This window comes from Saccoglossus kowalevskii, chromosome 19, assembly GCF_978046115.1.
Source record: "Saccoglossus kowalevskii chromosome 19, keSacKowa6.1, whole genome shotgun sequence".
Lineage (NCBI taxonomy): Eukaryota > Metazoa > Hemichordata > Enteropneusta > Harrimaniidae > Saccoglossus > Saccoglossus kowalevskii.
This window is the reverse complement of record NC_140659.1, coordinates 3492750-3515379: the sequence shown is the minus strand read 5'-3', so window position 1 is coordinate 3515379 and position 22630 is coordinate 3492750. Positions and strand designations below refer to the sequence as shown.

Genomic DNA, 22630 nt, shown 5'->3' with positions numbered 1-22630 from the left:
GCAGTACGCATTAATATCTGGCGGCAATGAAAGTGCATGCTAAAACAAAAATAACTGTGATTTATTGTTTAGACACAAAAATGAGATTAGCCGTAAGAACACTGATATTACACCAGTTTCCAAATACAAAATTCTATAATAAAACTTAGGGAGTCTTTGGTCTTAAGAGCTTAGGGGGTCCCAATAAAAAATGGCAGTTTTGTTCTGATCAGCTGTGATTTTTTGATATGCTGTGAATGGAGTTATTCAGGAAGGTAATAATGTAAAGAATTAACAAATTTTTTGTGCTCAGTTCGGCGCGATTAATAATATGCAATCAATTTCCTGTCAGTTGACAACACATTATATTCTAAACCAAAGACTGACAGCACGTTTTTCGAAGACCCTGTGCCGTTCGAACCATGGCAGTGGAATCGAAATTTACTTCAGTCTGCGTTAGATTTGTGCATTCAGATCTCAGTATATTGAAAAAGACGTTTGTTTATAGTTTTTAGCGATAATCAGCAAGTATTTCAGCTGTTCGTTGTACGATTCTTTGATGTCCCTCAGATGAGAATATATTTAATCTGACTGTTTGCCGTTTACCACGGTGCTCAATGTCCTAAATAACTGAACGGCTTCATCACTGCTTCATGTTAACTTGTATTTCGAAATATATCCAAGTCACAAGTGTAATGACTAGTTTATCATTTATGGTTTATTTTATTCCAGGTAGAGGTGTTCTTGCTGGAAAGCAATTCAATAAAAGAAATTTCTTATTGCAATACGATGGTGAACTTATTAGTGGGTCGGAGGGAGAGATTCGTGAAGTCTTCTGATGGCAGTGTATTCCGTTACTTTTTTTTAAATTCAAGGGTAAGACATATTGGTTAGTGTCCACATCTTTACAATCTTTTCATATGAAACTCATTTAAACTGCATTTAATATTAGCCTATCCCATAGTACTGTGTACATGTCTGTGTTGTGACTACTATGTGACCCTGTACCACAGCCACAGAAATTATTCAAACTCAAACACAAGACATGTGGTGTTTTTTTAATTCATACCTACTATCACCAATAAATTACATGAACAAATAAGGCCAGTAACCCCATCTACCAATATTTGTAACAAATATCAAATTCTTATTTTATGTAATAGTAAAGCTTTAACAACTTTGCCATGTTAGCCACAAAGAATATTTCTTCATTTATTTCTTTTAATGTAGTGGATGACCATATATGACTGTATGCAATTTACTATTATCAATAACTTGGGATTGCTGGTCATTCTTAAGTCTATATCAAATGAATGATTGTGACAGTAAAAATAATCTTTTAACTCTTAGTCCATAAAAAAAATCTACCTTGCTATATATTTTTCAAAAGCTATATTTTGCCAATGTTGCAGTATCGATTCTACTAATGAACCTGGCAATGGACCTAAATATGGGCGGCTAGTAAACCATGAAAGAAAATCTCCAAATGCAAGAATGAAAACACTTGAATTCAAAGGACAGCCATACCTGGCACTATTTGCTGTAAAAGACATTCACGTCAATGAGGAAATATTATATGATTATGGACCAGTCAAATTACCATGGGAGCATAAGGTAAGATAATGCTTATTTTCATAATAATGTTATAACAGCATATGCCTTATAAATATATTTATATACAATTTCCAGTTGAGAAGTTGGTGAAAGTCTGAAATGGGTAATATTTGTTCACATCATTCCTTTAACTGATTCCATTCGAAATTGCACATACACTTGCACATGTACTACCACAAACACAAGTACAGTAGGATTGTCTGGTTTGCAAAGTCCATTGGTGTGATATTTTTTTCTTCTGATCGTTGACTTGTCATGATGTGTTCAAGATTTGTATAATTATTCCGGTTTTCCCCATGAAAAAGAATATGGACTGAGTGAAATATTTCTAATTTTCTAAAATACATCCTGACCTTGCACTCGCTACATGTATTTGTTAATTTTGCATGTGTATGGTATGGCAGTATGTCAGTAGATATATCCAGAAAAATATTTTTAATGGTTTGAAAATGCCTATTTTTTGGAATGTTGTTCGCTATTAGTTTGCCCATACTGAGTTTTGGACAGTCAAAACCAATATCTATCATTCAGCAAGATCAGCTAAAACAGGACAAACCTGGACTAAAATTCCTGGGAATAATGTACAACAATGTGACGACTGAGAACCATAATTATTGAGGTACTATTTATTATATATATTTTCTGATTTTTCATTGCTAAACCAAAAAAAAATTTAAGTTGTCTCAAGGTGAAACAGTCATTAAAATCAATGTATTGGTTCATTTCAACTATGCATTTATTACCTTGAAGTGTTGAAAAAAAAAATCCAATAGCAAACCCGTAAAATTCATGAATTTCCCTACTTCAGTGCTAAAAATGGTTGAGCATGTGGGTGTGGTACACTGGCAAATGGCTGTGGATAATACAACCGAACATGATTATGTCATTCGAGTCGTGTTTCAATAAGCTGACTTCAATTTCCATGATATAAAATATTACATTTAATTTGCTAAAATCATAACAAAGATCTGAGTATTCAAATCATATAACAAGAGGTCACAGTTCAAGTTGCATTTATGAATGAACAATGTGCCATACGATTTGAAACATTAATTAATTAATTAGCTACATTTGATCCAAATATGAGTTTTCATTTGCCAGAGAAGTCATTTGTTAATGCCCGTTTACCCATGAGAGAGACCCCACCCAATCTTTAACATATTTTTAGCAAACAAGTTTTTTGGGCCACCATTCACTGAGCATGTACCTTTAATCCCTTTACAGTATTCAAAAAGAAACATGGATACAACTGATGCACAAAGGATAATCAGTATATCAGTTGAAAAAATTGCTTCAGATAGAAATCGGCTCTCATTCAGAAAACTGCGTAATGCCCCAAATATTCAAAAGATCCTGCTAGTATCTAATGTCATCAGCAAAGCTAAACTGGTTTTTTCAAGACAAATGATTATTGGGTTACAACAACAGCCCAATTTGGAATTGGGATATCATGATTGCAAGCTAGAAACTATGTCAATATACAAGACTGAAGTGAATGTTACTGATAAGACACAGGAGTTGTTAAATCGTCTTTCTAAGATCACAAAGTTGAGAAGTTGTATTCCGAAAGGGAGTATTAGGTCATGAATGGCAAAATTCTCCCCAGAGATGGTAATGGGACAAACATTTCAGTTTTTTTTTAATTTACAACATGCTGTAATTTGGAGTGTATTTTAGTCCCCGTTCGAACGAAGTCCGTGCGTTCGTCCAGAGTCGTATCTCAGAATCCCTTGGACCGATTCCGTTCATTCTTTGCATGTGCCTTGTACTTTATGTGGCACATATGCACATGCAGTGGTTTAGTGATTCGATTCAAAATGGCCGACTGGCAGCCATCTTGTTTTTTGAAAATGTTGTATTTTTGACATGCTTTGTCAGTTTTCATTCAAATTTAGTACATAGATCATACATGTTAGGATACATGTCCCCGACCGTCTGTGAGTTCCTGAGTCTGTCCGTTCGTCCGTCCGTGCGTCAGTCTGTTCTGAGTCATATTTCAGAATCCTGTAGACCGATTCCGTTCATTCTTTGCATGTGCCTTGTGCCTTATGTGGGAGATACGCACATGCAGTGGTTTAGCGATTCGATTCAAAATGGCCAACTGGCAGCCATCTTGTTTTTTGAAAATGTTGTATTTTGGACATGCTTTGTCAGTTGCCATTCAAACTTGGTACATAGATTATACATGTTAGGTTACATGTCCATGCCGATTTTTTTCGTAATTGGATCAAAGATGGTCGGTATCTTCTTTTTTTTTTTTTTTATGCGGTATCTTGGACGTGCTCTGTCAGTTTTCATTCAAATTTGGCACATACATGTACTTTATACATGTTAGGATGCATGTCCATGACAATTTGTTTCAAAATCTGAATGACAGCCATCTGACCTTTTGGCCTTACTACTATTAATATTTCCACAATTTATGTACTATTTTCATTCATATTTGGCACATACATCATACATATCAGTGTGTTTCATAATCAGATCAAAGATGGCCGAATAATGGCTGTTTCTATTTTTGGCCATATTACTACTACACAGAACACGTGTTTTGATGTACCGTACTCGACCGGGTTAGCGCCCAGAGGCCTCAACTCAGAAAATCACGATTTTGTAGGGGTGGGTGCTTACCCGAGCACCCCCCTCGAAAAGGAGTGCAAATGAAAGATTTGATTCATCAAGTGACAGATTACGTCTTTGAGGGAAAATCAAATTACTAAATTAATTTGCGTCGTCATTGATTTTCACAATGAAGAAACAGAAATGATCACAAAAAATATGCACATTTTATTACAATATTAATTACGTACCACCATAATTTACGGAATTAAAAACATTTGAGTCTTTTGGAACACAGTCGAAGTCAAAATTGTCATATTATTTCCACTGACGAAGTTGTTGGATCGTACGCAAACTCTCGATGAAAATCACTTTCCGCCATGATGCAATTGCAGATTTGACCTACAGCAGCGTCGTTTGACCTAATGGGTCAAAGTTGGTTATTAACTATTCAGAATGCTGTGTTGTACTGACGCAATTCTTCGGAAATTCCCAAAGACTTTCCGGTAACGCAATGCGGAAGTGAATAATCGATGTTGAAGTACGATCTGTTGGAATTGATTTCAGCGAATAAACGACATGGTTTTTCCAAAAAACTAGTAACTACCCATTTTTGAGAATTAGACTGAATATGGCATGAAATATGTATTGCATTTTACTTGTATTAATTAATAACAGGTCATTGTCGAAGCATAGTTTACGCACGGTTACCGTGTTCTACGCATTCACAACATGTTCACAGCGGTCGATGTCCACGCTGTATCATATAAAAACGCTTACCAAGATTCGTTACGCAAGACCAAGTTTTAAATTAGTTGCATTTTGAAGGGGTGGGCGCTTTGCCGAATGTGACCCCAAATATAAAAATTGCGCAAAAGTGGGGGGTGGGCGCTTGCCCGGGCATGGGCGCTAACGCGGTCGAGTACGGTAAATAGACAATCTGTTGTATACGCCACTTGGAACTCAAGTTTCAAGGACACGCTCGCGACAACCCCTCTGCTTTAATAGGATGAGCACAAAAAGAACTTTCAAAAATTTAATGGGGACTGTGTCATTTTCAATGACTTGTAAACAATGTACCGGTAGTAGGGCTTGTAGAGCTTTTGAAATATGTTATAGAAAAGCTGACCTAATTTTATCCCACGTGTCCATTAGTAAATTTTCGCAGCTGGTTAAGTATTCAAAACAAGAAAAATTTTTGCATTATGCCTGTCACCTTTTTTGGGGAGAACAATGCCATTCCGATTCCAGACCTTGGTCATGTATGGATAGATCTTGTGTGAACTTAATACATACATGTACATTGAACGTTTGCAAGTAATTTTGTTTCTCAGACTGGATTCAAAATGGCTGACTGGTGGTCATTTTGTTGTTAGTTATGAATGTGGGGGGGGGGGGGGGTTGGCATTTTGTTGTAATGAATGTGGTTTCAGAGCTGTATCTGACATTAATTGACCAGGATGGATCTGATTCAGAATGGTGGAATGCTGTTATAAAGTATGCCTCTGACATATATTGATTGATGGCAATCAAACTACTATTCCTATGTCATTTCTTTCATGCTCTGATTCAAAGTGGCTGACTAATTTCAGTTATGTTTACTGTTAAAATAAGGATGACTCTTGTCATATCATGAAATGACTTGCTTTGGTACAAAATTGTTGACTGGTAGCCATTTTTTATGAATTCTTTACCAGATCACTGACATGCTTGAACATGCTTCAAACATCACATAAGCATCAAACTTACTGTTGTACATTTCCATATATATGGAACTGAATCTCGCTCATACATGAACAGATTTTGTTTACTACATGGTATATGCATTTTTCACATATAATGGTATTTAAAACATTATGTTGAAAAAGTAACGTGAAATAGCTGTGCTATTTCCAATGACTTGATTTTCTTGTATGCTGTTGAGTGAGATTAAATATAAATATTTATTGCTCTAAAATCTTTGTCTTCTTCTATTTGTATTGCTTTTGTAGATATTAAACTTGCAACAAACACAAGGATCTGCTATGTCATACCAGCATGTACCTGGGTGTCACGTATTACCAGAACGCACATCATCTGATGAAATCAGTTGTCAGTTAGCCAAGTCTCAAGTACCAAGGTGCGACATATTACCAGACCACACGTCACTAGATGGAATCAGTTGTCAGTTAGCCAAGTCTCAAGTACCATGGTTTGACATATTACCAGACCACACATCACCGGATGGAATCAGTTGTCAGGTAGCCAAGTCTCAGGTACTTGGGTCTGACACAATACCAGACCGCACATCACCGGATGGAATCAGTTGTCAGTTAGCCAAGTCTCATGTACCAGGGTGTGACATATTACCAGACCGCACATTAACGGATGAAATCAGTTGTCAGGTAGCCAAGCCTCAAATACCAAGGTGTGACATATTACCAGACTGCACATCACAGGACGGAATCAGTTGTCAGTTAGCCAAGTCTCAAGTACCAGGGTGTGACATATTACCAGACCACACATCACCGGATGGAATCAGTTGTCAGTTAACCAAGCCTCAAGTACCAAGGTGTGACATATTACCAGACTGCACGTCACAGGACGGAATCAGTTGTCAGTTAGCCAAGTGTCAAGTACCAGGGTGTGACATATTACCAGACCACACATCACCAGATGGAATCAGTTGTCAGTTAGCCAAGTCTCATGTACCAGGGTGTGACATATTATCAGACCACACATCACCAGATGTAATCAGTTGTCACCGAATGGAATCAGTTGTCAGTTAGCCAAGTCTCAGGTACTTGGTTCTGACATATTACCAGACTGCATTTCACCGGATGGAATCAGTTGTCAGTTAGCCAAGTCTCAAGTACCAGGATGTGATGTAATACCAACCACACAACACCAGATGGAATCACCACTCAGTCAATCCAGTGTCAAGTACCACAGTGTGACATATCGTCAGACCACACATCATCCGATGAAATTAGTAGCCCGTTAGCTGAGATTGTTACTGATCGTCACTTGAACGCTGCTCCATTAACGAATGTTTTTACGAACAATACTGACTCAGAATATGGCTGTACATGATTTGTGATGTTTTCATAATTCAGTTCGGATGAAATATCCCAAACAGGCTGGACAGGGAACATATTTAGTTGCACCTATCTGATATGATGGTTTTTTTAAAGGGAATTAGAAAACCCTTTCCTGCCTTGAGTACTTCAACATTATTTGCATGATTTCCTTTGTTAGCTTTTGCCACAGCAATTTTCTTTCAGCACTTCTGGATTTAAAACTCAACACATGAGCTACATCTGGTTCTTCACTATGCTTGAGAATCCAATACGTGCTACCATGTGCTTGAACAAATATGCACAGAAATGTGGTTTGACTTGCCCTGAATGTTTCAACTCAACCAATCTTAAGAAAGCAAATTGCAACTATGTCTCAACTTTTCAACTTGAAAGACAATGGACAGGAAATTTTGGCTGTTTTTTGGGGTCATTACATCAGAGTTCATAGGAAGTTTTATAGGCTCCCACAAAACACCCTGCAGATCGCTAAAGTCAGCAGAATTCTACTTGCTTGTGAAAGAGGATCTGTAGAAAAGTACAAGAACAAATCACTTGATGACATAGAGATTGACTTGAATGGTAAGTATGGATTTACTTTAACGTACATATATGCCAGAATATTTTCAATGAATGTGGTGATGGTATGTTCTTTTTTACCGCCCTATATTCGTGAAAGTAATTCCTGATTGGATGAAGTCATTTCGAAAGTGTATTTATGCCAAAGCCACAGTTCCTGTGGTTGGCAAAATGGTTTTCAACTGCAGTTTTGAAATTTTTAAATGTTATTCTAAAAATCGTAAATCACATTTATGCCTAAACAAAAATGGATGTTCTTACATCAAAAAAAAATTAATTTCTCATTACTATTGTATGCTTCATCAATATGTGTGTTTATTTCAGATGATGAAGAATCAGTGCTGATTGATATCAAGACTCCTGAAGGTATGTGAGAGTTATAATACTGGAAAATCAAGAATTTATGGATGGATTGACGATTAGAAACAAGGTGGCTGAATGTCAATCATTTCGGTGTTAAAAAAATCATAATCAAGCATCAGTTTCTGGATCCATATCTCTGACATGTTTATGTTCCAACTATATTACTATAAACAAAACTATACATCTTAAGTTTGATAACTAACTGGGACTGTGCCATGCATGGCTTGTTTTTTATAAAGGGGAAATAAAATCCAACTATGAAACTATTACATTACGTTATTCTTCATGAACAGCGTCTGTGTTTGCACACACTGTCACAGATCAGTACATTTCCGAATCTTTATTACTTTCATTATACCTGGTATTTTTTCAGCACCTACTGAGAAAACAGCAGATTTAGCTGTATGTAAGATAGAACCGTATTTGATACTAGAATCCAGTTTTAGGAATCTCAAGAATGGGAATGAACTTTCTGATGATATTGTCAATTCTGCTGTCTATCCTGCCACTCAAAAAAGAGAGGTAACTTAAAGTTATATTAATTTAAAGTTATATTAATTACTTCACAGTCTGTGTCACATCATTGTAATTAGATAAGAAATAATTTGTGTACACTATAGCATGCTGTACAGTTATCATGTGCTAGATAATATAATTAAAAAATAGAAATGATAATATTATAAAAGCTAAATTAAATCTTGTTTAAATTGTTAATACAATAGGGGACATTATACTATTTCGGTTTTTTTTCAGAAAGATGTGTTCAACCTATTGGTGTCTTGGCAAATTTAAAAATCTGAAAAACTAAATTTCAGGATTAATGGCATTGGTTTGTTTGTTAAAGCTTCTCTTGTACATTAATGTACATTATTGCTATGCATAGCTCAACAATTTCTCTTCTGGACAACTGAAGATAACCTCACTCTTAAAAGAATTATTAGATGGCAGAGGAGTTCAAACTTTATTTTGAACACCATTTGTTTTCATTTGAGTTCTTATTCATAATTTCATGTTTAGTTTTATATCCTATACATGTCCAGGCTCCACATGTATGTGGTAAATTTTGTTACCACTTTTCCAGCTGAAGACTACAAGTTGTGAAATATTTGTTATTCTATATCACTAATAGCTCTAAATTAAGTTAAACTTTGTGATTTAAACTGAGCATCATTAAAGCTATGATGTTCAAGTCAATTTGATAACTATATTCTTGATATTTTTTTTCTCAGAGAATCAAATTTTTTGACCATAATTTAATGTCATCCATTTGTCTGAGGGGTGAAACCACTTATCCAAAGAAGGTAAGATTATCAAGCTTTAAAAGTTTTTGTGACCTTTATTTTATAAAACTTTGTCTAAACTAGTTCATGTATGTTTTCATTCTTAGCAGTATACATGTCGAGTAAATAGAAATTTCACATGTGTCTATTCTGCATATGTATAAAAGATCTTATTTTTATTTTTATTATCAAAGTTGCATACTCTTCACTCATTTTTGCTTTTAGTCCCCGTTCGGACGTAGTCCGAAAACGGGGACTTATGTTTTGCCCTGTGTGCGTCCGTGCGTGCGTCCGTGTGTGCGGACGTGCATGGACCGATTAAGTTCAAACTTCACTCATACATCACACATTATATGGGACATACATTGTATGCACATGCATTTTTTTCATGATCCGATTAACGATAGCCGAATAAGGCCGAAAATGCATCAAAATCGCACATTTTCACCATTCCGGACCCGGATCTCAGTTATGCGTGAACAGATTTTGTTCAAATTTGGTACATACATTAAACATAATAGGACCTTGATGCACGTCATTTTTTTTTTTTTGGATCGGGTTTGAAATTGCCGATTGGCGGCCATTTTGTTTTAAAGTATTCAGTTCTGGATCCGTATGTGAGACATGCTTGGATTGTTCGAGTTCAAACTTCACACACACAAGGTACATCATGTCACAAATATGTATGTGCATTTGTTTCATGATTTCATTAACGATAGCCAAATGGCGGCCTCTTTAAGGTCGAAAATGCATTGAAATCGCACATTTTCACCATTCCGAACCCGGATCTCAGTTATGCATGGACGGATTTTGTTCAAATTTGGTACATACATTAAACATAATAGGACCTTGATGCACGTCATTTTTTTTTCGGATCAAGTTCGAAATGGCTGACTGGTGGCCATTTTGTTTTAATAAATTCAGTTCTGGATCCGTATCCAAGACATGTCTGGATTGATCAAGTTCAAACTTCACACACACATGGTACATCATGTCACAAATATGTATGTGCATTTGTTTCATGATCCGCTTAACAATAGCTGAATGATGGCCATTTTAAGGCCGAAAATGCATCAAAATCACGTATTTTCACAATTCCATAATCGGATCTCAGTCATGCATGGATGGATTTTGTTCAGATTTAGTACAATGTGTTGTACATATGCAGGTGCATTTCGGTCATGATCTGCTTTGAATGTATATGTCACTCAAATATGAACGGAACGGGGACGTGTCATTGACAATGACTTGTCTACTTTCATTTACACTTACAGATTGATTTTTCCAAGCATGACTTGATAATGGGAACTATGTATGAAGGTGGACAAAATATTTGTGGTATTATACAAGATGGACACTGAACTCTTGTGGTAAATATTTAAGAATTTTTCTTAGTCATTCTCATGTATATACAATATACAAATTTATATAATAATCTTTCATTCAGTAATACAGATAACAAAGCACTGATTTCAATTTTCTCATTAAATCTTGCTGTCACTTTGCAGTTTTCTCAGTATCTTTGCCTACTTGTCTACTGAATTTGTAGAACACGAATAGGAGGCTATGTCGTGCAAAGCACCTCTACCTGTCAATCTTTTGGTACATCCTTCTGATTTTGTGAACACTTATGTTTGAAAAATGGTATTTTGTGCAAAAATTGTTTCATTCATTTCTTTTTATGCACTTTAGTTCTGTTGGCAACTATTACTGCAAAAATAACTATTTGCATTATATATTTTTTGATAGACAGTTTTTTGCAACATGCAATTATTAAATATTGGCAGTACTCACTGCACAGGTTACAGTATACAGGAATTCAGGTAGCTGTAACTAGGAAAAATATTTCTGTTGCTGTGCACTGGAAACTAAAATTACCTTACAGATATTACAACATTTCTATTCATCTGCACACGACAACTACAACTGGTAGTTTATACTGCTTATATGCACTCAGACTGTTTTTATATTCAGCTTTTTCTTGAACTGGGACAACAGTGCACAATCTTAGAGGCTTATATTCAGTGAGGTCTTGAGCTTTCATCATGCATCGTATTGGATATATGCACATGCATACATGCTTCTATGGTGTAGGAATTTATCCACACATCCCCCATGGTACATGCAATATCATGAGTATAATTTCCTGTCATAATAAAGACAATGTTGTTCTTAGTATGTAGTAACATCATAAATATATGCCCACTTATTTATAGCAAAATAGAACTAATTATTCCAAGATGCCAATATCACGACTTATGTGTATGGTAGACTCAGTTTGAGCGAGTCAATGAGTTTCAATTCAAAATGGCCAACTGGCAGTCATCTTGTTTTTTGAAAATGTCATATTTTGGACATGCTTTCTCAGTTTTTATTCAAATTTGTTTACATAGATCATACATGTTAGGATATGTCCTCCGTTCGTCAGTGCATCCAACTGTCTGTGCGTTCGTACGTTTGTCTGTCCGTCCAGAGTTGCATTTCAAAATTTTTAATTGTAGTGCCTCATTCCTATCTTCAGACATGCATTTTCTTAAACATACTTTAAACAATTTTAGCAAGTGCAATAACAGAGTGCACCTCAATTTGTTTTACTTTCACTTGTGATCTTTGTTTTTCTCTGCTATATCTTAAACCAGAGGGGTTGTCACGCAACACATGTTCGAATTTGATGTAAATAAACTATCTGTTGTATTTGCCACTTGGGACTCAAGTTTCAAGGACACGCTCGCAACAACCAACACCTTCACTTTAATATGACGAGCATAAAGAGAACTTTCAAAAATTTAATGGGGACTGTGTAATTTTCAATGACTTGTTCCTCATAACTATGTCATTTTTTTTTCATCATGTCAACAATTCCAACATTCAATGTTCCTGTCCCGATTTTGTGTCACAGTGAATGCGTATACATGTTGATTACTTTTGACTGTTGACCGAATGGAAATTTTGTGCTCTTGAGTCTTTTTGAATGCCACAATAAATGACAGACAAAAGATAATTTTTAGTCCTCAAATGTCAATTCACCCAAATACAACTATGACTTGTTTTAATTGGGGCACATTTTCTGTTTTAATATCTTATACGCATCTGACACAGATTTTGTTTATCTGTTGAACTCTTGAATGTGACTTGCCTGTATAGATATACTTATTTATATATTCTGTTGTTTTGAATAATAGTCTATATATAAATGAAACACACATACTTCTAATGATAAAGCTTCTGATATAAAAACACTTTTTTTTAATGATTGTTTTGACAGGAAGTAAATCAAATGGAGCGCAAAATATTATATCTCAATTCTTTGGGGGAAAGCAAAGAGAAAATGAATCAAATTCAGCAGAACTGGAAGTGAGTATTAGTCTATATTATGTACATGTATTGTTTTCCATAAGTCAACTGTTGGTACTAATCTGTTTCTGATCTGTAGGGCTTGATAAGGTAATTTTTTGGTCTTAAAATTGGATGTTCAAGCCTTGGGTCTGTGTGTACAATTTTGGTACATGTATGTGTAAGTTAAATTTTTCCATTCCTGTATGAGCTTTGGAAAATCTTAAGGTCCTGGCCATCTATGCACACATGTGTACAAGTATGTTGGGGAGCCAGTTTTTGGATGCAGTTTGGCCAACATCATTCAAATTTTACCAGTGCTGAAGTTTTTCAGTGTCACGGATGTCTATGATCATTTTTCTGTTACCAGTAATAACAATTGCATTGCATTGTCGAGTTGTAATTTTTATTTTGTCAAAGTTTGCTGCCATTGTTGATCTAATACAGCCAACTGGTGGCCACTTTTATTTTGATGGATGGTATTCAGGACACACATCTGGAACAGGCCTAAAGAAATTCAATTCATTTTTTGTACATGGATAGTACATGACATACATGATTGTACATATAAAGATGTGGTCAAGGATGGACTGTCATTAGTTTTGGTTGTTAATTTGCATCTAAAAATCAAACTATTTTTCATGGCTGGAACCACATTTTTGGCATGTGTGGACTTATTTCAGTCAAACTTTTACCTTTTAGGGGGGGGGGGGTGATGCACATCGTGGCTGGTCAATATTTTGTTTTCATCCGTCCATTCAAAATTGTTTAGTACATGCATGGCATCAACATGTACATGGTTTTAATGAATGCTGAAGTAGTAACTTTTCACTTCTGCAAATACACTTACTACTTTGTGTCTGTTTTACAGCAATCATATTAGTAAATTCATCTGCTACTTACTGGTTAACATAATTTGAACAGGACTATGGCAATGAAAACACCTTTATTTTTAGTTTATGGTGATTGGATACTGTCACTTCTGAAAGCTAAAAATTTGTCCTCCACTGTTCTTTTACTCTTCTAACAGTTTTTGATTGAAATATTTCACTTTTTTTTAGTAAATTTGCAGTTAACAAAGAAGAAGATGGAAATTACAAAGTATCAACAATTGACCATGCAGTGCAAGTGTCTCTTGTGGAGTTTTTGTCATTGAGGTAAGGATATATCCCTGAATCATTTGAATATTTTGATGTGTATTAGTGTTACAGCCAGGAAACCTCATCGTGTGTCAGTTGAAATTTAATAGATATAAATAGATATTACAGTACAGCTAAATACTTACTTACCTAATGTGCTAATGCTTTGTTAAAATCGTGTTATGACCTTGCTAACTCTACATTATTGAATGTAAGCTTTGTATTAACAGTAGGCTGTGACTGTATGGAAATACTCACAAAAATATTTGTTGATAAAAACAGTGGGCATAAAATATAGCAGAATGAAAATAAGTTGTCTAGATTACTACTACTAGATTACATGCTACTTATCAGGGATAGGAAAAAGTTGTCAAAACAACTATTCAAATTCACAACTCTGATTGATTGCTTGCCATGGCCTCATGCCAGCGCCAAGACAACATTTAGATTTGCAGTCCCTGTTGGTACATTCACTGTCACCCAACAGTGGTTTACTGTGTTTGATGCATTATTTATTACAGATGAATTGAAACATCAGTCCATGACTTCCCTTTGAATTTTCTGCGCAAGGACTGTACAAAATCAATCCATATTTGAAATGAGAATTATAGTTTATTATTATCACATTATATAGGACGAAAATTACATGTAAATAGTGTCCATTGTCGTAATTCAACATTGCTACGATGTCAATAAAGTTTCTATAGGGTAATTCAGTAACGATCTCCACTTGTCAAAAATACTTCTCGTAAAAATAACAGTAGTAATAGTCTTTGAATGTATTAATAAGAATGGCCAATTTATTACGGATACTTGATTGTACGCAAGTTAAAATCTATAGATTATATCAAAGCAGTTCTATTGCCACTCGTCTAGTACAGATCAAGGATTGGATGATAGTAGATACATTATTTGACAAACATGATTACTGAAAAAACATGTGGCTGCAAAGTATAAAATATCTATCTTTCTGGAGCACAGTTGTATTTGTGTTTTACCCTTTCAAATGTATTATATTTTTGATTCAAACACTATTTTAATTATATTTAAAAACTTTGAATAAGAATCAACTTTACAACCCTGAATATGCTAACATTATGTTACACTGATGCAAAGCTAACATCAAGTTAACATGCATTAACACATTTTGGTAAACAAGTTTTGAGCTGAAATAAATGGCTCATGCATGAGGGAAATAGACATTTCATATTTCTTTGACTGCTGTCTAGTTTCATCTTGTGAGGTTTTTCACTTTCTGATGTCTATGATCATTTTTCTGTTGCCAGTAATAATAATTGCATTGCTTTGCCTATTTGTAATTTTTATTTTGTCAAAGCCTTTTTGGCGGATGAAAAATAATGTGGGCATGTAGTTATTTATACATGTTCTATGATTTACATGTATATCAATTTTTAAGTTTGCAGAGTATTTAGCAAAAGAAAAATACACACAATTATTGCATAGAATGGACAAAGTTTTTGAACTCAGAGAAGATATCGTATATTGGCTCTCAGAATCAGGTAAATAAGACATTCTCTCTTGAAAAAATAACTGGATTTTCTTGTGTTAACTTTATAGTATTGGCTTTCATGTTTGTTACCCACATTCAGAATTTCTTCCTTTTAATTTTAAGTATATACTTTTCTTGAGTTCTTATGTGATTTTGAAAGTAAATAAAATCAGAAATGCAAACAACTTTTAAAATCATAGTGTGTAATTTAGTGTCATTTGGGTTCATATCGTATGCCAATATTGTTTTTTTTTTTAAATACACTGTTTTCAAATTTTTATAATTGACTTTCATGAATTAAATGGCTGGCTGTTCTTGCAGGTGTTAAAGAGCAAAACTCAAACACAAATGAACCATTGCTTCAGACTGAAGAGCAAAAAAAAGCTAAACAAGCACATCCAGGTAAGTGTGCCACATTTTGACAGATTGGTAAGTTGGAAACATGCTTTGTATCAAGTAACATACGTTTTTATCATTATGTGCAGTCCCTTCATATATACACTTTCTGGAGATATTACTATCCTTACAATGATGGGTGTTGATTCGTTCTGGCTCAAATTGTTCAGCATGCATGAAGCTGGCAGAATTTCAATTTATAACTAACATATATGAATTGCAGGATTCATTTTTCTTCTTTCTTTTTCATTTACATTTTACTTGATTCTTCCTTTTAGTTCAGCATGAGCTTGCTTATCCTAAAAGAAGGGCATCTGGCAAAAGTGATGTTTCTTTCACTCAGACTTCATCTAGTGTAAAGAAAAAAAGCAGACAGATGCCTCAAGGTATGGAACTGTTTCAGTATGTCTTTAGCTGCCAAAATTTCAATGTGTATTGCACCTCATAGACTATGACTTTATGATGTCTATTTAAACAATAATGAACGACCCGCCAACCCATAATGGACGAAAGCTTACTCCATTATGAGTTGACAAAGAATTTATTATTGTTATTTTTTGAAGCATTTTCAATATCAGTGGATTTGCTGCCACTAAAAAATGGAAAATTTCGAGAAAAATCCACAGTGAACAGAACTGTTTCGCAGTCACTGGCTGTGAATCTGAATAATTTAAAATGTCTTTCTGAAAATTGTATTCACAATCTCATATGGCAAACTAAGAAAGAAACTAGTTTTTATCCATCAAATATTCTTGTAATTAAATAATTTACAGTGTGGTGTGGAGTAGCATTGTAGTGGTCGCCCGAGTGAACGGCACACAGTGACTAGTACTTTTGGTGTCCGTCACGACCTTGCACTATGCTATGCTAGACGGCCGCCTATGGACTGACGGAATTGACTGTGCGTAGGAGTGTGTACCATGGGTACATGTACGTTGTCGTATTGTTACCCAATCCAGCAAGTGTTTTCAAACCATTGAGGTGGATTTTATTGGCTACAGTTCTGTAATAGCTATTTTCAAATGCTACGAGAGGCCCATGATTTGATGAATACTTCAAGCCAAACGAATGCGTAGCGAGTGAGTGAACATGGCTGGAAAGCTAGTGGGTGTTAGCCATCCTACAAACAGTGATTTTAATCTTGCTGTATAAATAACAAGTCATTGTTAACGACACAGTCCCCGTCCAAAATTTTGTGATTTGACATATCAATTTGATGCTGATGAAGTCATTGAGATTAGATTGAAACCATTAATAGGAGATGGATTTGTAAAAAAAAATATGATTTATTGCTTTTACATGAGAATTGGACAATCATATTGAATCAAATTACAAAAATAATGTTCGTGTTGATGTATCTATTGGTATACTGTTTTTGTACAAAATTTAAACATAAATATTCATTGCATTCATAGGAAAGTAGGCATGGGTACCATGAAAAACAAAATGGCCGCCATATTTGTTTGAATCACGAAAAAAGTATGACGTGCACATATAACCAAATGTGTATGATCATCATTCCAAGTTTAATCCAAATCGACCCAGTCATCTTTGAGAAACAGCCTCGGACATGTGAAAATGACGATTTAGCGCTTATACATTAAAATTGGGCATCGGCCAGCCATATCGAATTGAATCACAAAAACCATGCTGGTGCAGATGAATCTCTTGGTATACTATCTTTGTACAAACTTTAAACAGAGACATTCATTGCATTCAAGATAAAGTAGCATGGGTACCATGAAAAACAAGATGGCCGCCATATTTGTTCGAATCACGATAAAAAAATGACGTGCAACTACAAACCAATATGTATGATCATCATACCAACTTTGATCCAAATCGGCCCAGTCATCTCCGAGAAACTGCTGCAGACACGTTTAGGTATCAGAAATAGCAAATTTTACATCCAAAATGGCCACAAGTCGGCCATTTTTGCTCCGATAATAAAGTAACTTGACGCGTATATGTAAGATATTATGTCTTCATGTAAAGTTTGAATGAAATCAGTCAATTGGTGTTTGAGATATAGCTCCGGACGTACATACATACGGATGGACGGACGGACGGATGGACGGATGGAACTAACCCAAAATGATAGTCCCCGTTTTCGGACTTCGTTCGAACAGGGACTAAAAAAAGACACCTGACAACAATCTTGTTTCACAAATAAGTGTAGTACTACTATTCATTTTTCTGTACTCACACTCTGTAAACATAGCAGCATCTGCTTGGATGAATCATCCCGGGTTAACCTTAGTTCATTGACACGATTAGGGACATGACAGCGGCATCAGTCGTGGAATCTAGAAGCATGCCTACTAGATGAAATGCTTCAACCGAGCATGCTTTAACGTAGAGAGCTAACGAGGATGCTTGCAATTTCTCTTTTTAAATAGTTTCTCCTTTATTCATTTTCGAAAACTACATTGTAATCAAATCCATGGTACAGGGATCAATAATGGGATACATTATTGCGAATAATCTGCTGCATTGACATCATAAAATCCACTGATATTGATAATGCTATAATATAATTAAATATAAGGTTTACTTTAAAATTGCATTACATCATTTATTACATATCCATGTTGATTTGTTTTTGTTATGTTTGACTGACTGGTGGTCATTTACAAAACCATAAAAAATCAACATATGAAAATGTCATTTAATTTGAAATTACTCATAGGATATTACTTATACACCTTGTTTTGATTTTGAGTGATGGCAATTTTTCAACTATTATTTCAAACAACTTCTTTTTGAAAATCTAAACAATTTTGCAGCAACAGATTTTGATTTGCGGCTGTCTATTTACCTTGTTACTTTGTAACAGTAGATTTACTTGATATTTTCTTTTTGTGTTAGGTGCAGAATATAAGATATGGAGTGTTGAAGAAAAGATGGCTGTTACAAATTATTTTTCGCAAGATATTAGACTTCTACACGTGCCTGGAAAGGCTGCTTGCAGTAGTTGTTTACAACAGAATCCAGTTTTGTGCCATAGGTCCTGGAAAAATGTAAAAGATTGTGTTCGTAATTTGATTACGGTACATAAAACGCGGAAGGATAAATGAATTCTGTTATTTTTGCTGCCAGATGTTATATAATAATGTGGTATACATCAAACTGTAAAGAACTGCTAAAGAGCCGCCAGTTCATATTTGCTACCACACCTGATTCTACATCTCACCTCATCAGGTGCTCGGCCATGGTAGTATTAAACTCTTTTTATAGAAAGGGATTCGTTCCAGCAGGATTATGATTTAAGGTATAGATACAGGTTCTTGGGCACTTGGGAGTGAATTTTGTTTTTTTTTTGCTTTTTTTTATCCAAAGTCTTGGCTATAGATTGTTAAAATTTCGCAGTATTGTGAATAGTGGAACATACTCAAAAAACGATTTTAAATTATAGAAAACAGGTACAAACATTCTCTTTTTAGCTCCGCTGTCGACTTTGTCGAGCGGAGCTTATCATATGAGTGATTGTCCGTCGTCGTCGTCGTCCGTCGTCGTCGTCCGTCGTCCGTGTCAATGTTTTACTTTTTCGACTTCTTCTTGAAAACTACAAGCCTGAATGCTTTGATACTTGGTGTATATGTACCTTGGGTAGACCTCTCTCAGATTTGTTCATTTCATGATGATATCTTCAATTCTCTAATTTTGGTGAATATTTTTGTCATTTTTAGTAAAAAGTGATATTTTCGACTTCTTGTTGAAAACCGCAAGTGCAATTGCTTTGATACTATATATATATAGGTACTACATGTGGACCTCTCTCAGATTTGTTCATTTTGTAATGATATCTTTAATTCTCTAATTTTGGTGAATTTTTTTGTCATTTTTGGTAAAAAGTGATATTTTCGACTTCTTGTTGAAAACCGCAAGTCCAATTGCTTTGATATTTACATATATAGGTACTACATGTCGACCTCTCTCAGATTTGTTCATTTTGTAATGATATCTTTAATTCTCTAATTTTGGTGAATTTTTTTGTCATTTTTGGTAAAAAGTGATATTTTCGACTTCTTGTTGAAAACCGCAAATCCAATTGCTTTGATATTACATATATAGGTACTACATGTGGACCTCTCTCAGATTTGTTCATTTTGTGATGATATCTTCAATTCTCTAATTTTGGTGAATATTTTTGTAATTTTTTGTAAAAAGTGATACTTTTGACTTCTTGTTGAAAACCGCAAGTCCAATTGCTTTGATATTACATATATAGGTACTACATGTGGACCTCTCTCAGATTTGTTCATTTTCTAATGATATCTTTAATTCTCTAATTTCGGTGAATATTTTTGTAATTTTTGGTAAAAAGTGATATTTTCGACTTCTTGTTGAAAACCGCAAGTCCAATTGCTTTGATATTATATATAGGTACTACATGTGGACCTCTCTCAGATTTGTTCATTTCATGATGATATCTTTAATTCTCTAATTTTGATGAATATTTTTGTAATTTTTGGTAAAAAGTGATATTTTCGACTTCTTGTTGAAAACCGCAAGTCCAATTGCTTTGATATATTATACATATAGGTACTACATGTGGACCTCTCTCAGATTTGTTCATTTTCTAATGATATCTTCTGTTCTTTAATTGCCATGTGCATTGCTAACAGCGGAGCTATCTCAGCCGACAGGCTGCTTGTTTGAATGTTTAGCAAGATTAGGCAAGGCTACATACATAAATAATCAAAAAGAAACATGGTGAAAAAAGTAATGACGGGATCTCCATATTATGCACTATATTTAACTTTTTTCAAAACAATAATAGGTTGTTGTCAAAATAGTGTGAGAATTTCAAGACAAACTGACAAAAACTGTGGAAGCTAATTAATTTCCAATCTCTGTGACTAACCAGAAAACACGAACGGAGATAATGCCTGTTTTATGAAAGTGACGTTAATCGTCTACAAAAATGGCTATTGCATCACAACGACATGCCAAAATCCATCATACATCGATGCTTGCTGATGTTCAATCGTCAGATAAAAAATAAAATAAAAATATTTACAATTCAAGGGAAACGGACGTAAAATTGTCTGCAGAGTCAACACCTTGCACGAAAACTGTCACGGTGTCGTGTTATCATTTCCACTGAGGGAGGGGCACAATGGATCACGTAAAGCTGATGAGATATTCATACAGTTATATAAACATTGCGGATTGAGTCTAAATTTACTTTCCCTCAAACCTTAAAAAAAATACATTGTATGACTCAGTTTTTCGTGATCTCCAGTGAAATGGACCATGCGAAGTTAGACGACCAGTTTGAAATGGGCCGTAATATTTTGCTACACAACGGCTATTTGCAGTTTTTACTACTCAATCGGTCAACTGCCTGTGAGAAAAAATCTAAATGGGAGGGAAAATATTGTAAATCGAGACAGGTTTCATTCAACTAAAGATGAGATGGGTCGATAAAAATTAAACGAACCCTGACCTCTGGAAGTACCCGATTTATAGAGTGCCTTAGTACCAGAGGTTGCAGAACGTACTTTTCGACATCGCTACAGGTGCATGCTAGCTGACAAGGGGGTTTCCGATTGAGGTAACCAAGATGGCATCACAGAGTGCTTCATTTTTCCGTGGTGCTTAAAAACAGAATCTTGTTGGCAATTTTTCTCTAATTTCCAGGGTATTTTTTTATTTTTAATTAACCGAGCATTTTTCCGAGCATGCCATTGAAAAGTTATCGATACAGCACAGCAATGGTGTTTATCCATTGCATTGCAATGCTATCAGCAGGGTGATCTCTACAGCAAAACGAAAAATGTTTACTTTGTATACTTCAGTTTTAAAATACCTTGGGAGAAAAAAAATGTGTGAAAACAAAAATATTTAGTAATATAACAATATGCCAGGCTAGAAGTTGTTGACATGTTGCGAGATAAGGGTGAAACTGTTTACTTATCATTTACAACTGTAAGCAACGTAAACAAACTTCGGGACATTTAATCACATATGTGTGCCTCGGTTCCCTCTATTTTAAAATCGTTTTTTTTTTGAGTGTTTCAGCATTGACAATGCTCCAAAATTTTAACATTATCTAGCCAAGACTGTCTGGGTAAGAAAAAGCAAAAAAAAAAAAAATTCACTCAAAGTGCCCACGAACATGCATCTATACCTTAAGGCCACTTCATTGTTATTGCAATGAATCTCACACTGTCAGATATTGTGGTCAAATCTATGCAAGTTGTTGTAACCTTTGCAGTTGGGTCATACCTTCATTAATTTCTGATAACTGGTACTATAGAAACAGTGACAGGTTCTTAAAGCGACAATAGATTTTGAAAAATTTTGTTTAAATATACCTACATAAAGATTACCAAAATACTGTTTTAGACATAATTGCGTGGAGATCGGTCAGCCTTTCAAGCTGGGAACGTATTTGACCCAGGGCCTTCAGTAAGTTATCATGTACTGTAATTTTTCATCAAAACTGGAATTCAATAGATGGAGACCATAACGCAACCGTGCCCCCCCCTATTTCACTGACAATGATTTAATGTACAATGTCCGTTTATGCTATGCTTTCAGTGTCTGCAGGAAATGTTTTATAAAAATGAAAATATCGATAGTTGCAGCTATTGTCATTTTAACTACAGTGGTCACAAAAAATTTATGTCTTTATACTGAACTGAATGTGTGATCAGGTGAAACAAACCTATCTCTGCTACTCAGTAGTATTCTACATGTGCACTTGTCCTACATTCTAAAAAACATGTTACACTGATTGGTCTTATGGTAATCATGTCAATCAAAATCATGCTTTGCTCCAAAAGCCAATAGCAAGTTTGAGATATTCTGTGT

At 35.0% G+C, this 22630-nt stretch overlaps 1 protein-coding gene across 2 annotated transcripts; it reads left to right on the top strand.

The window, feature by feature from the left end:
• The first annotated feature begins 6897 nt into the window (after positions 1–6897).
• LOC146730237 (uncharacterized) lies at positions 6898–19788 on the top strand. 2 transcript variants are annotated; one of them, XM_085493840.1, is made up of 8 exons: positions 6898–7790; positions 8112–8153; positions 8524–8672; positions 9380–9451; positions 10705–10800; positions 12696–12784; positions 13825–13920; positions 15320–15357. In XM_085493840.1, exons 1-5 carry the CDS (start codon positions 7580–7582, stop codon positions 10789–10791), a joined length of 561 nt encoding a protein of 186 aa, XP_085349966.1. In that variant the 5' UTR covers positions 6898–7579; the 3' UTR covers positions 10792–10800; positions 12696–12784; positions 13825–13920; positions 15320–15357. The 2 variants fall into 2 exon arrangements, with proteins under 2 accessions (XP_085349966.1, XP_085349967.1); XM_085493841.1 differs by lacking the exons at positions 6898–7790; positions 8112–8153; positions 8524–8672; positions 9380–9451; positions 10705–10800 and adding exons at positions 15734–15814; positions 16087–16194; positions 18677–19788 and having other exon boundaries at positions 12695–12784; positions 15320–15422.
• Positions 19789–22630: the final 2842 nt, after the last annotated feature.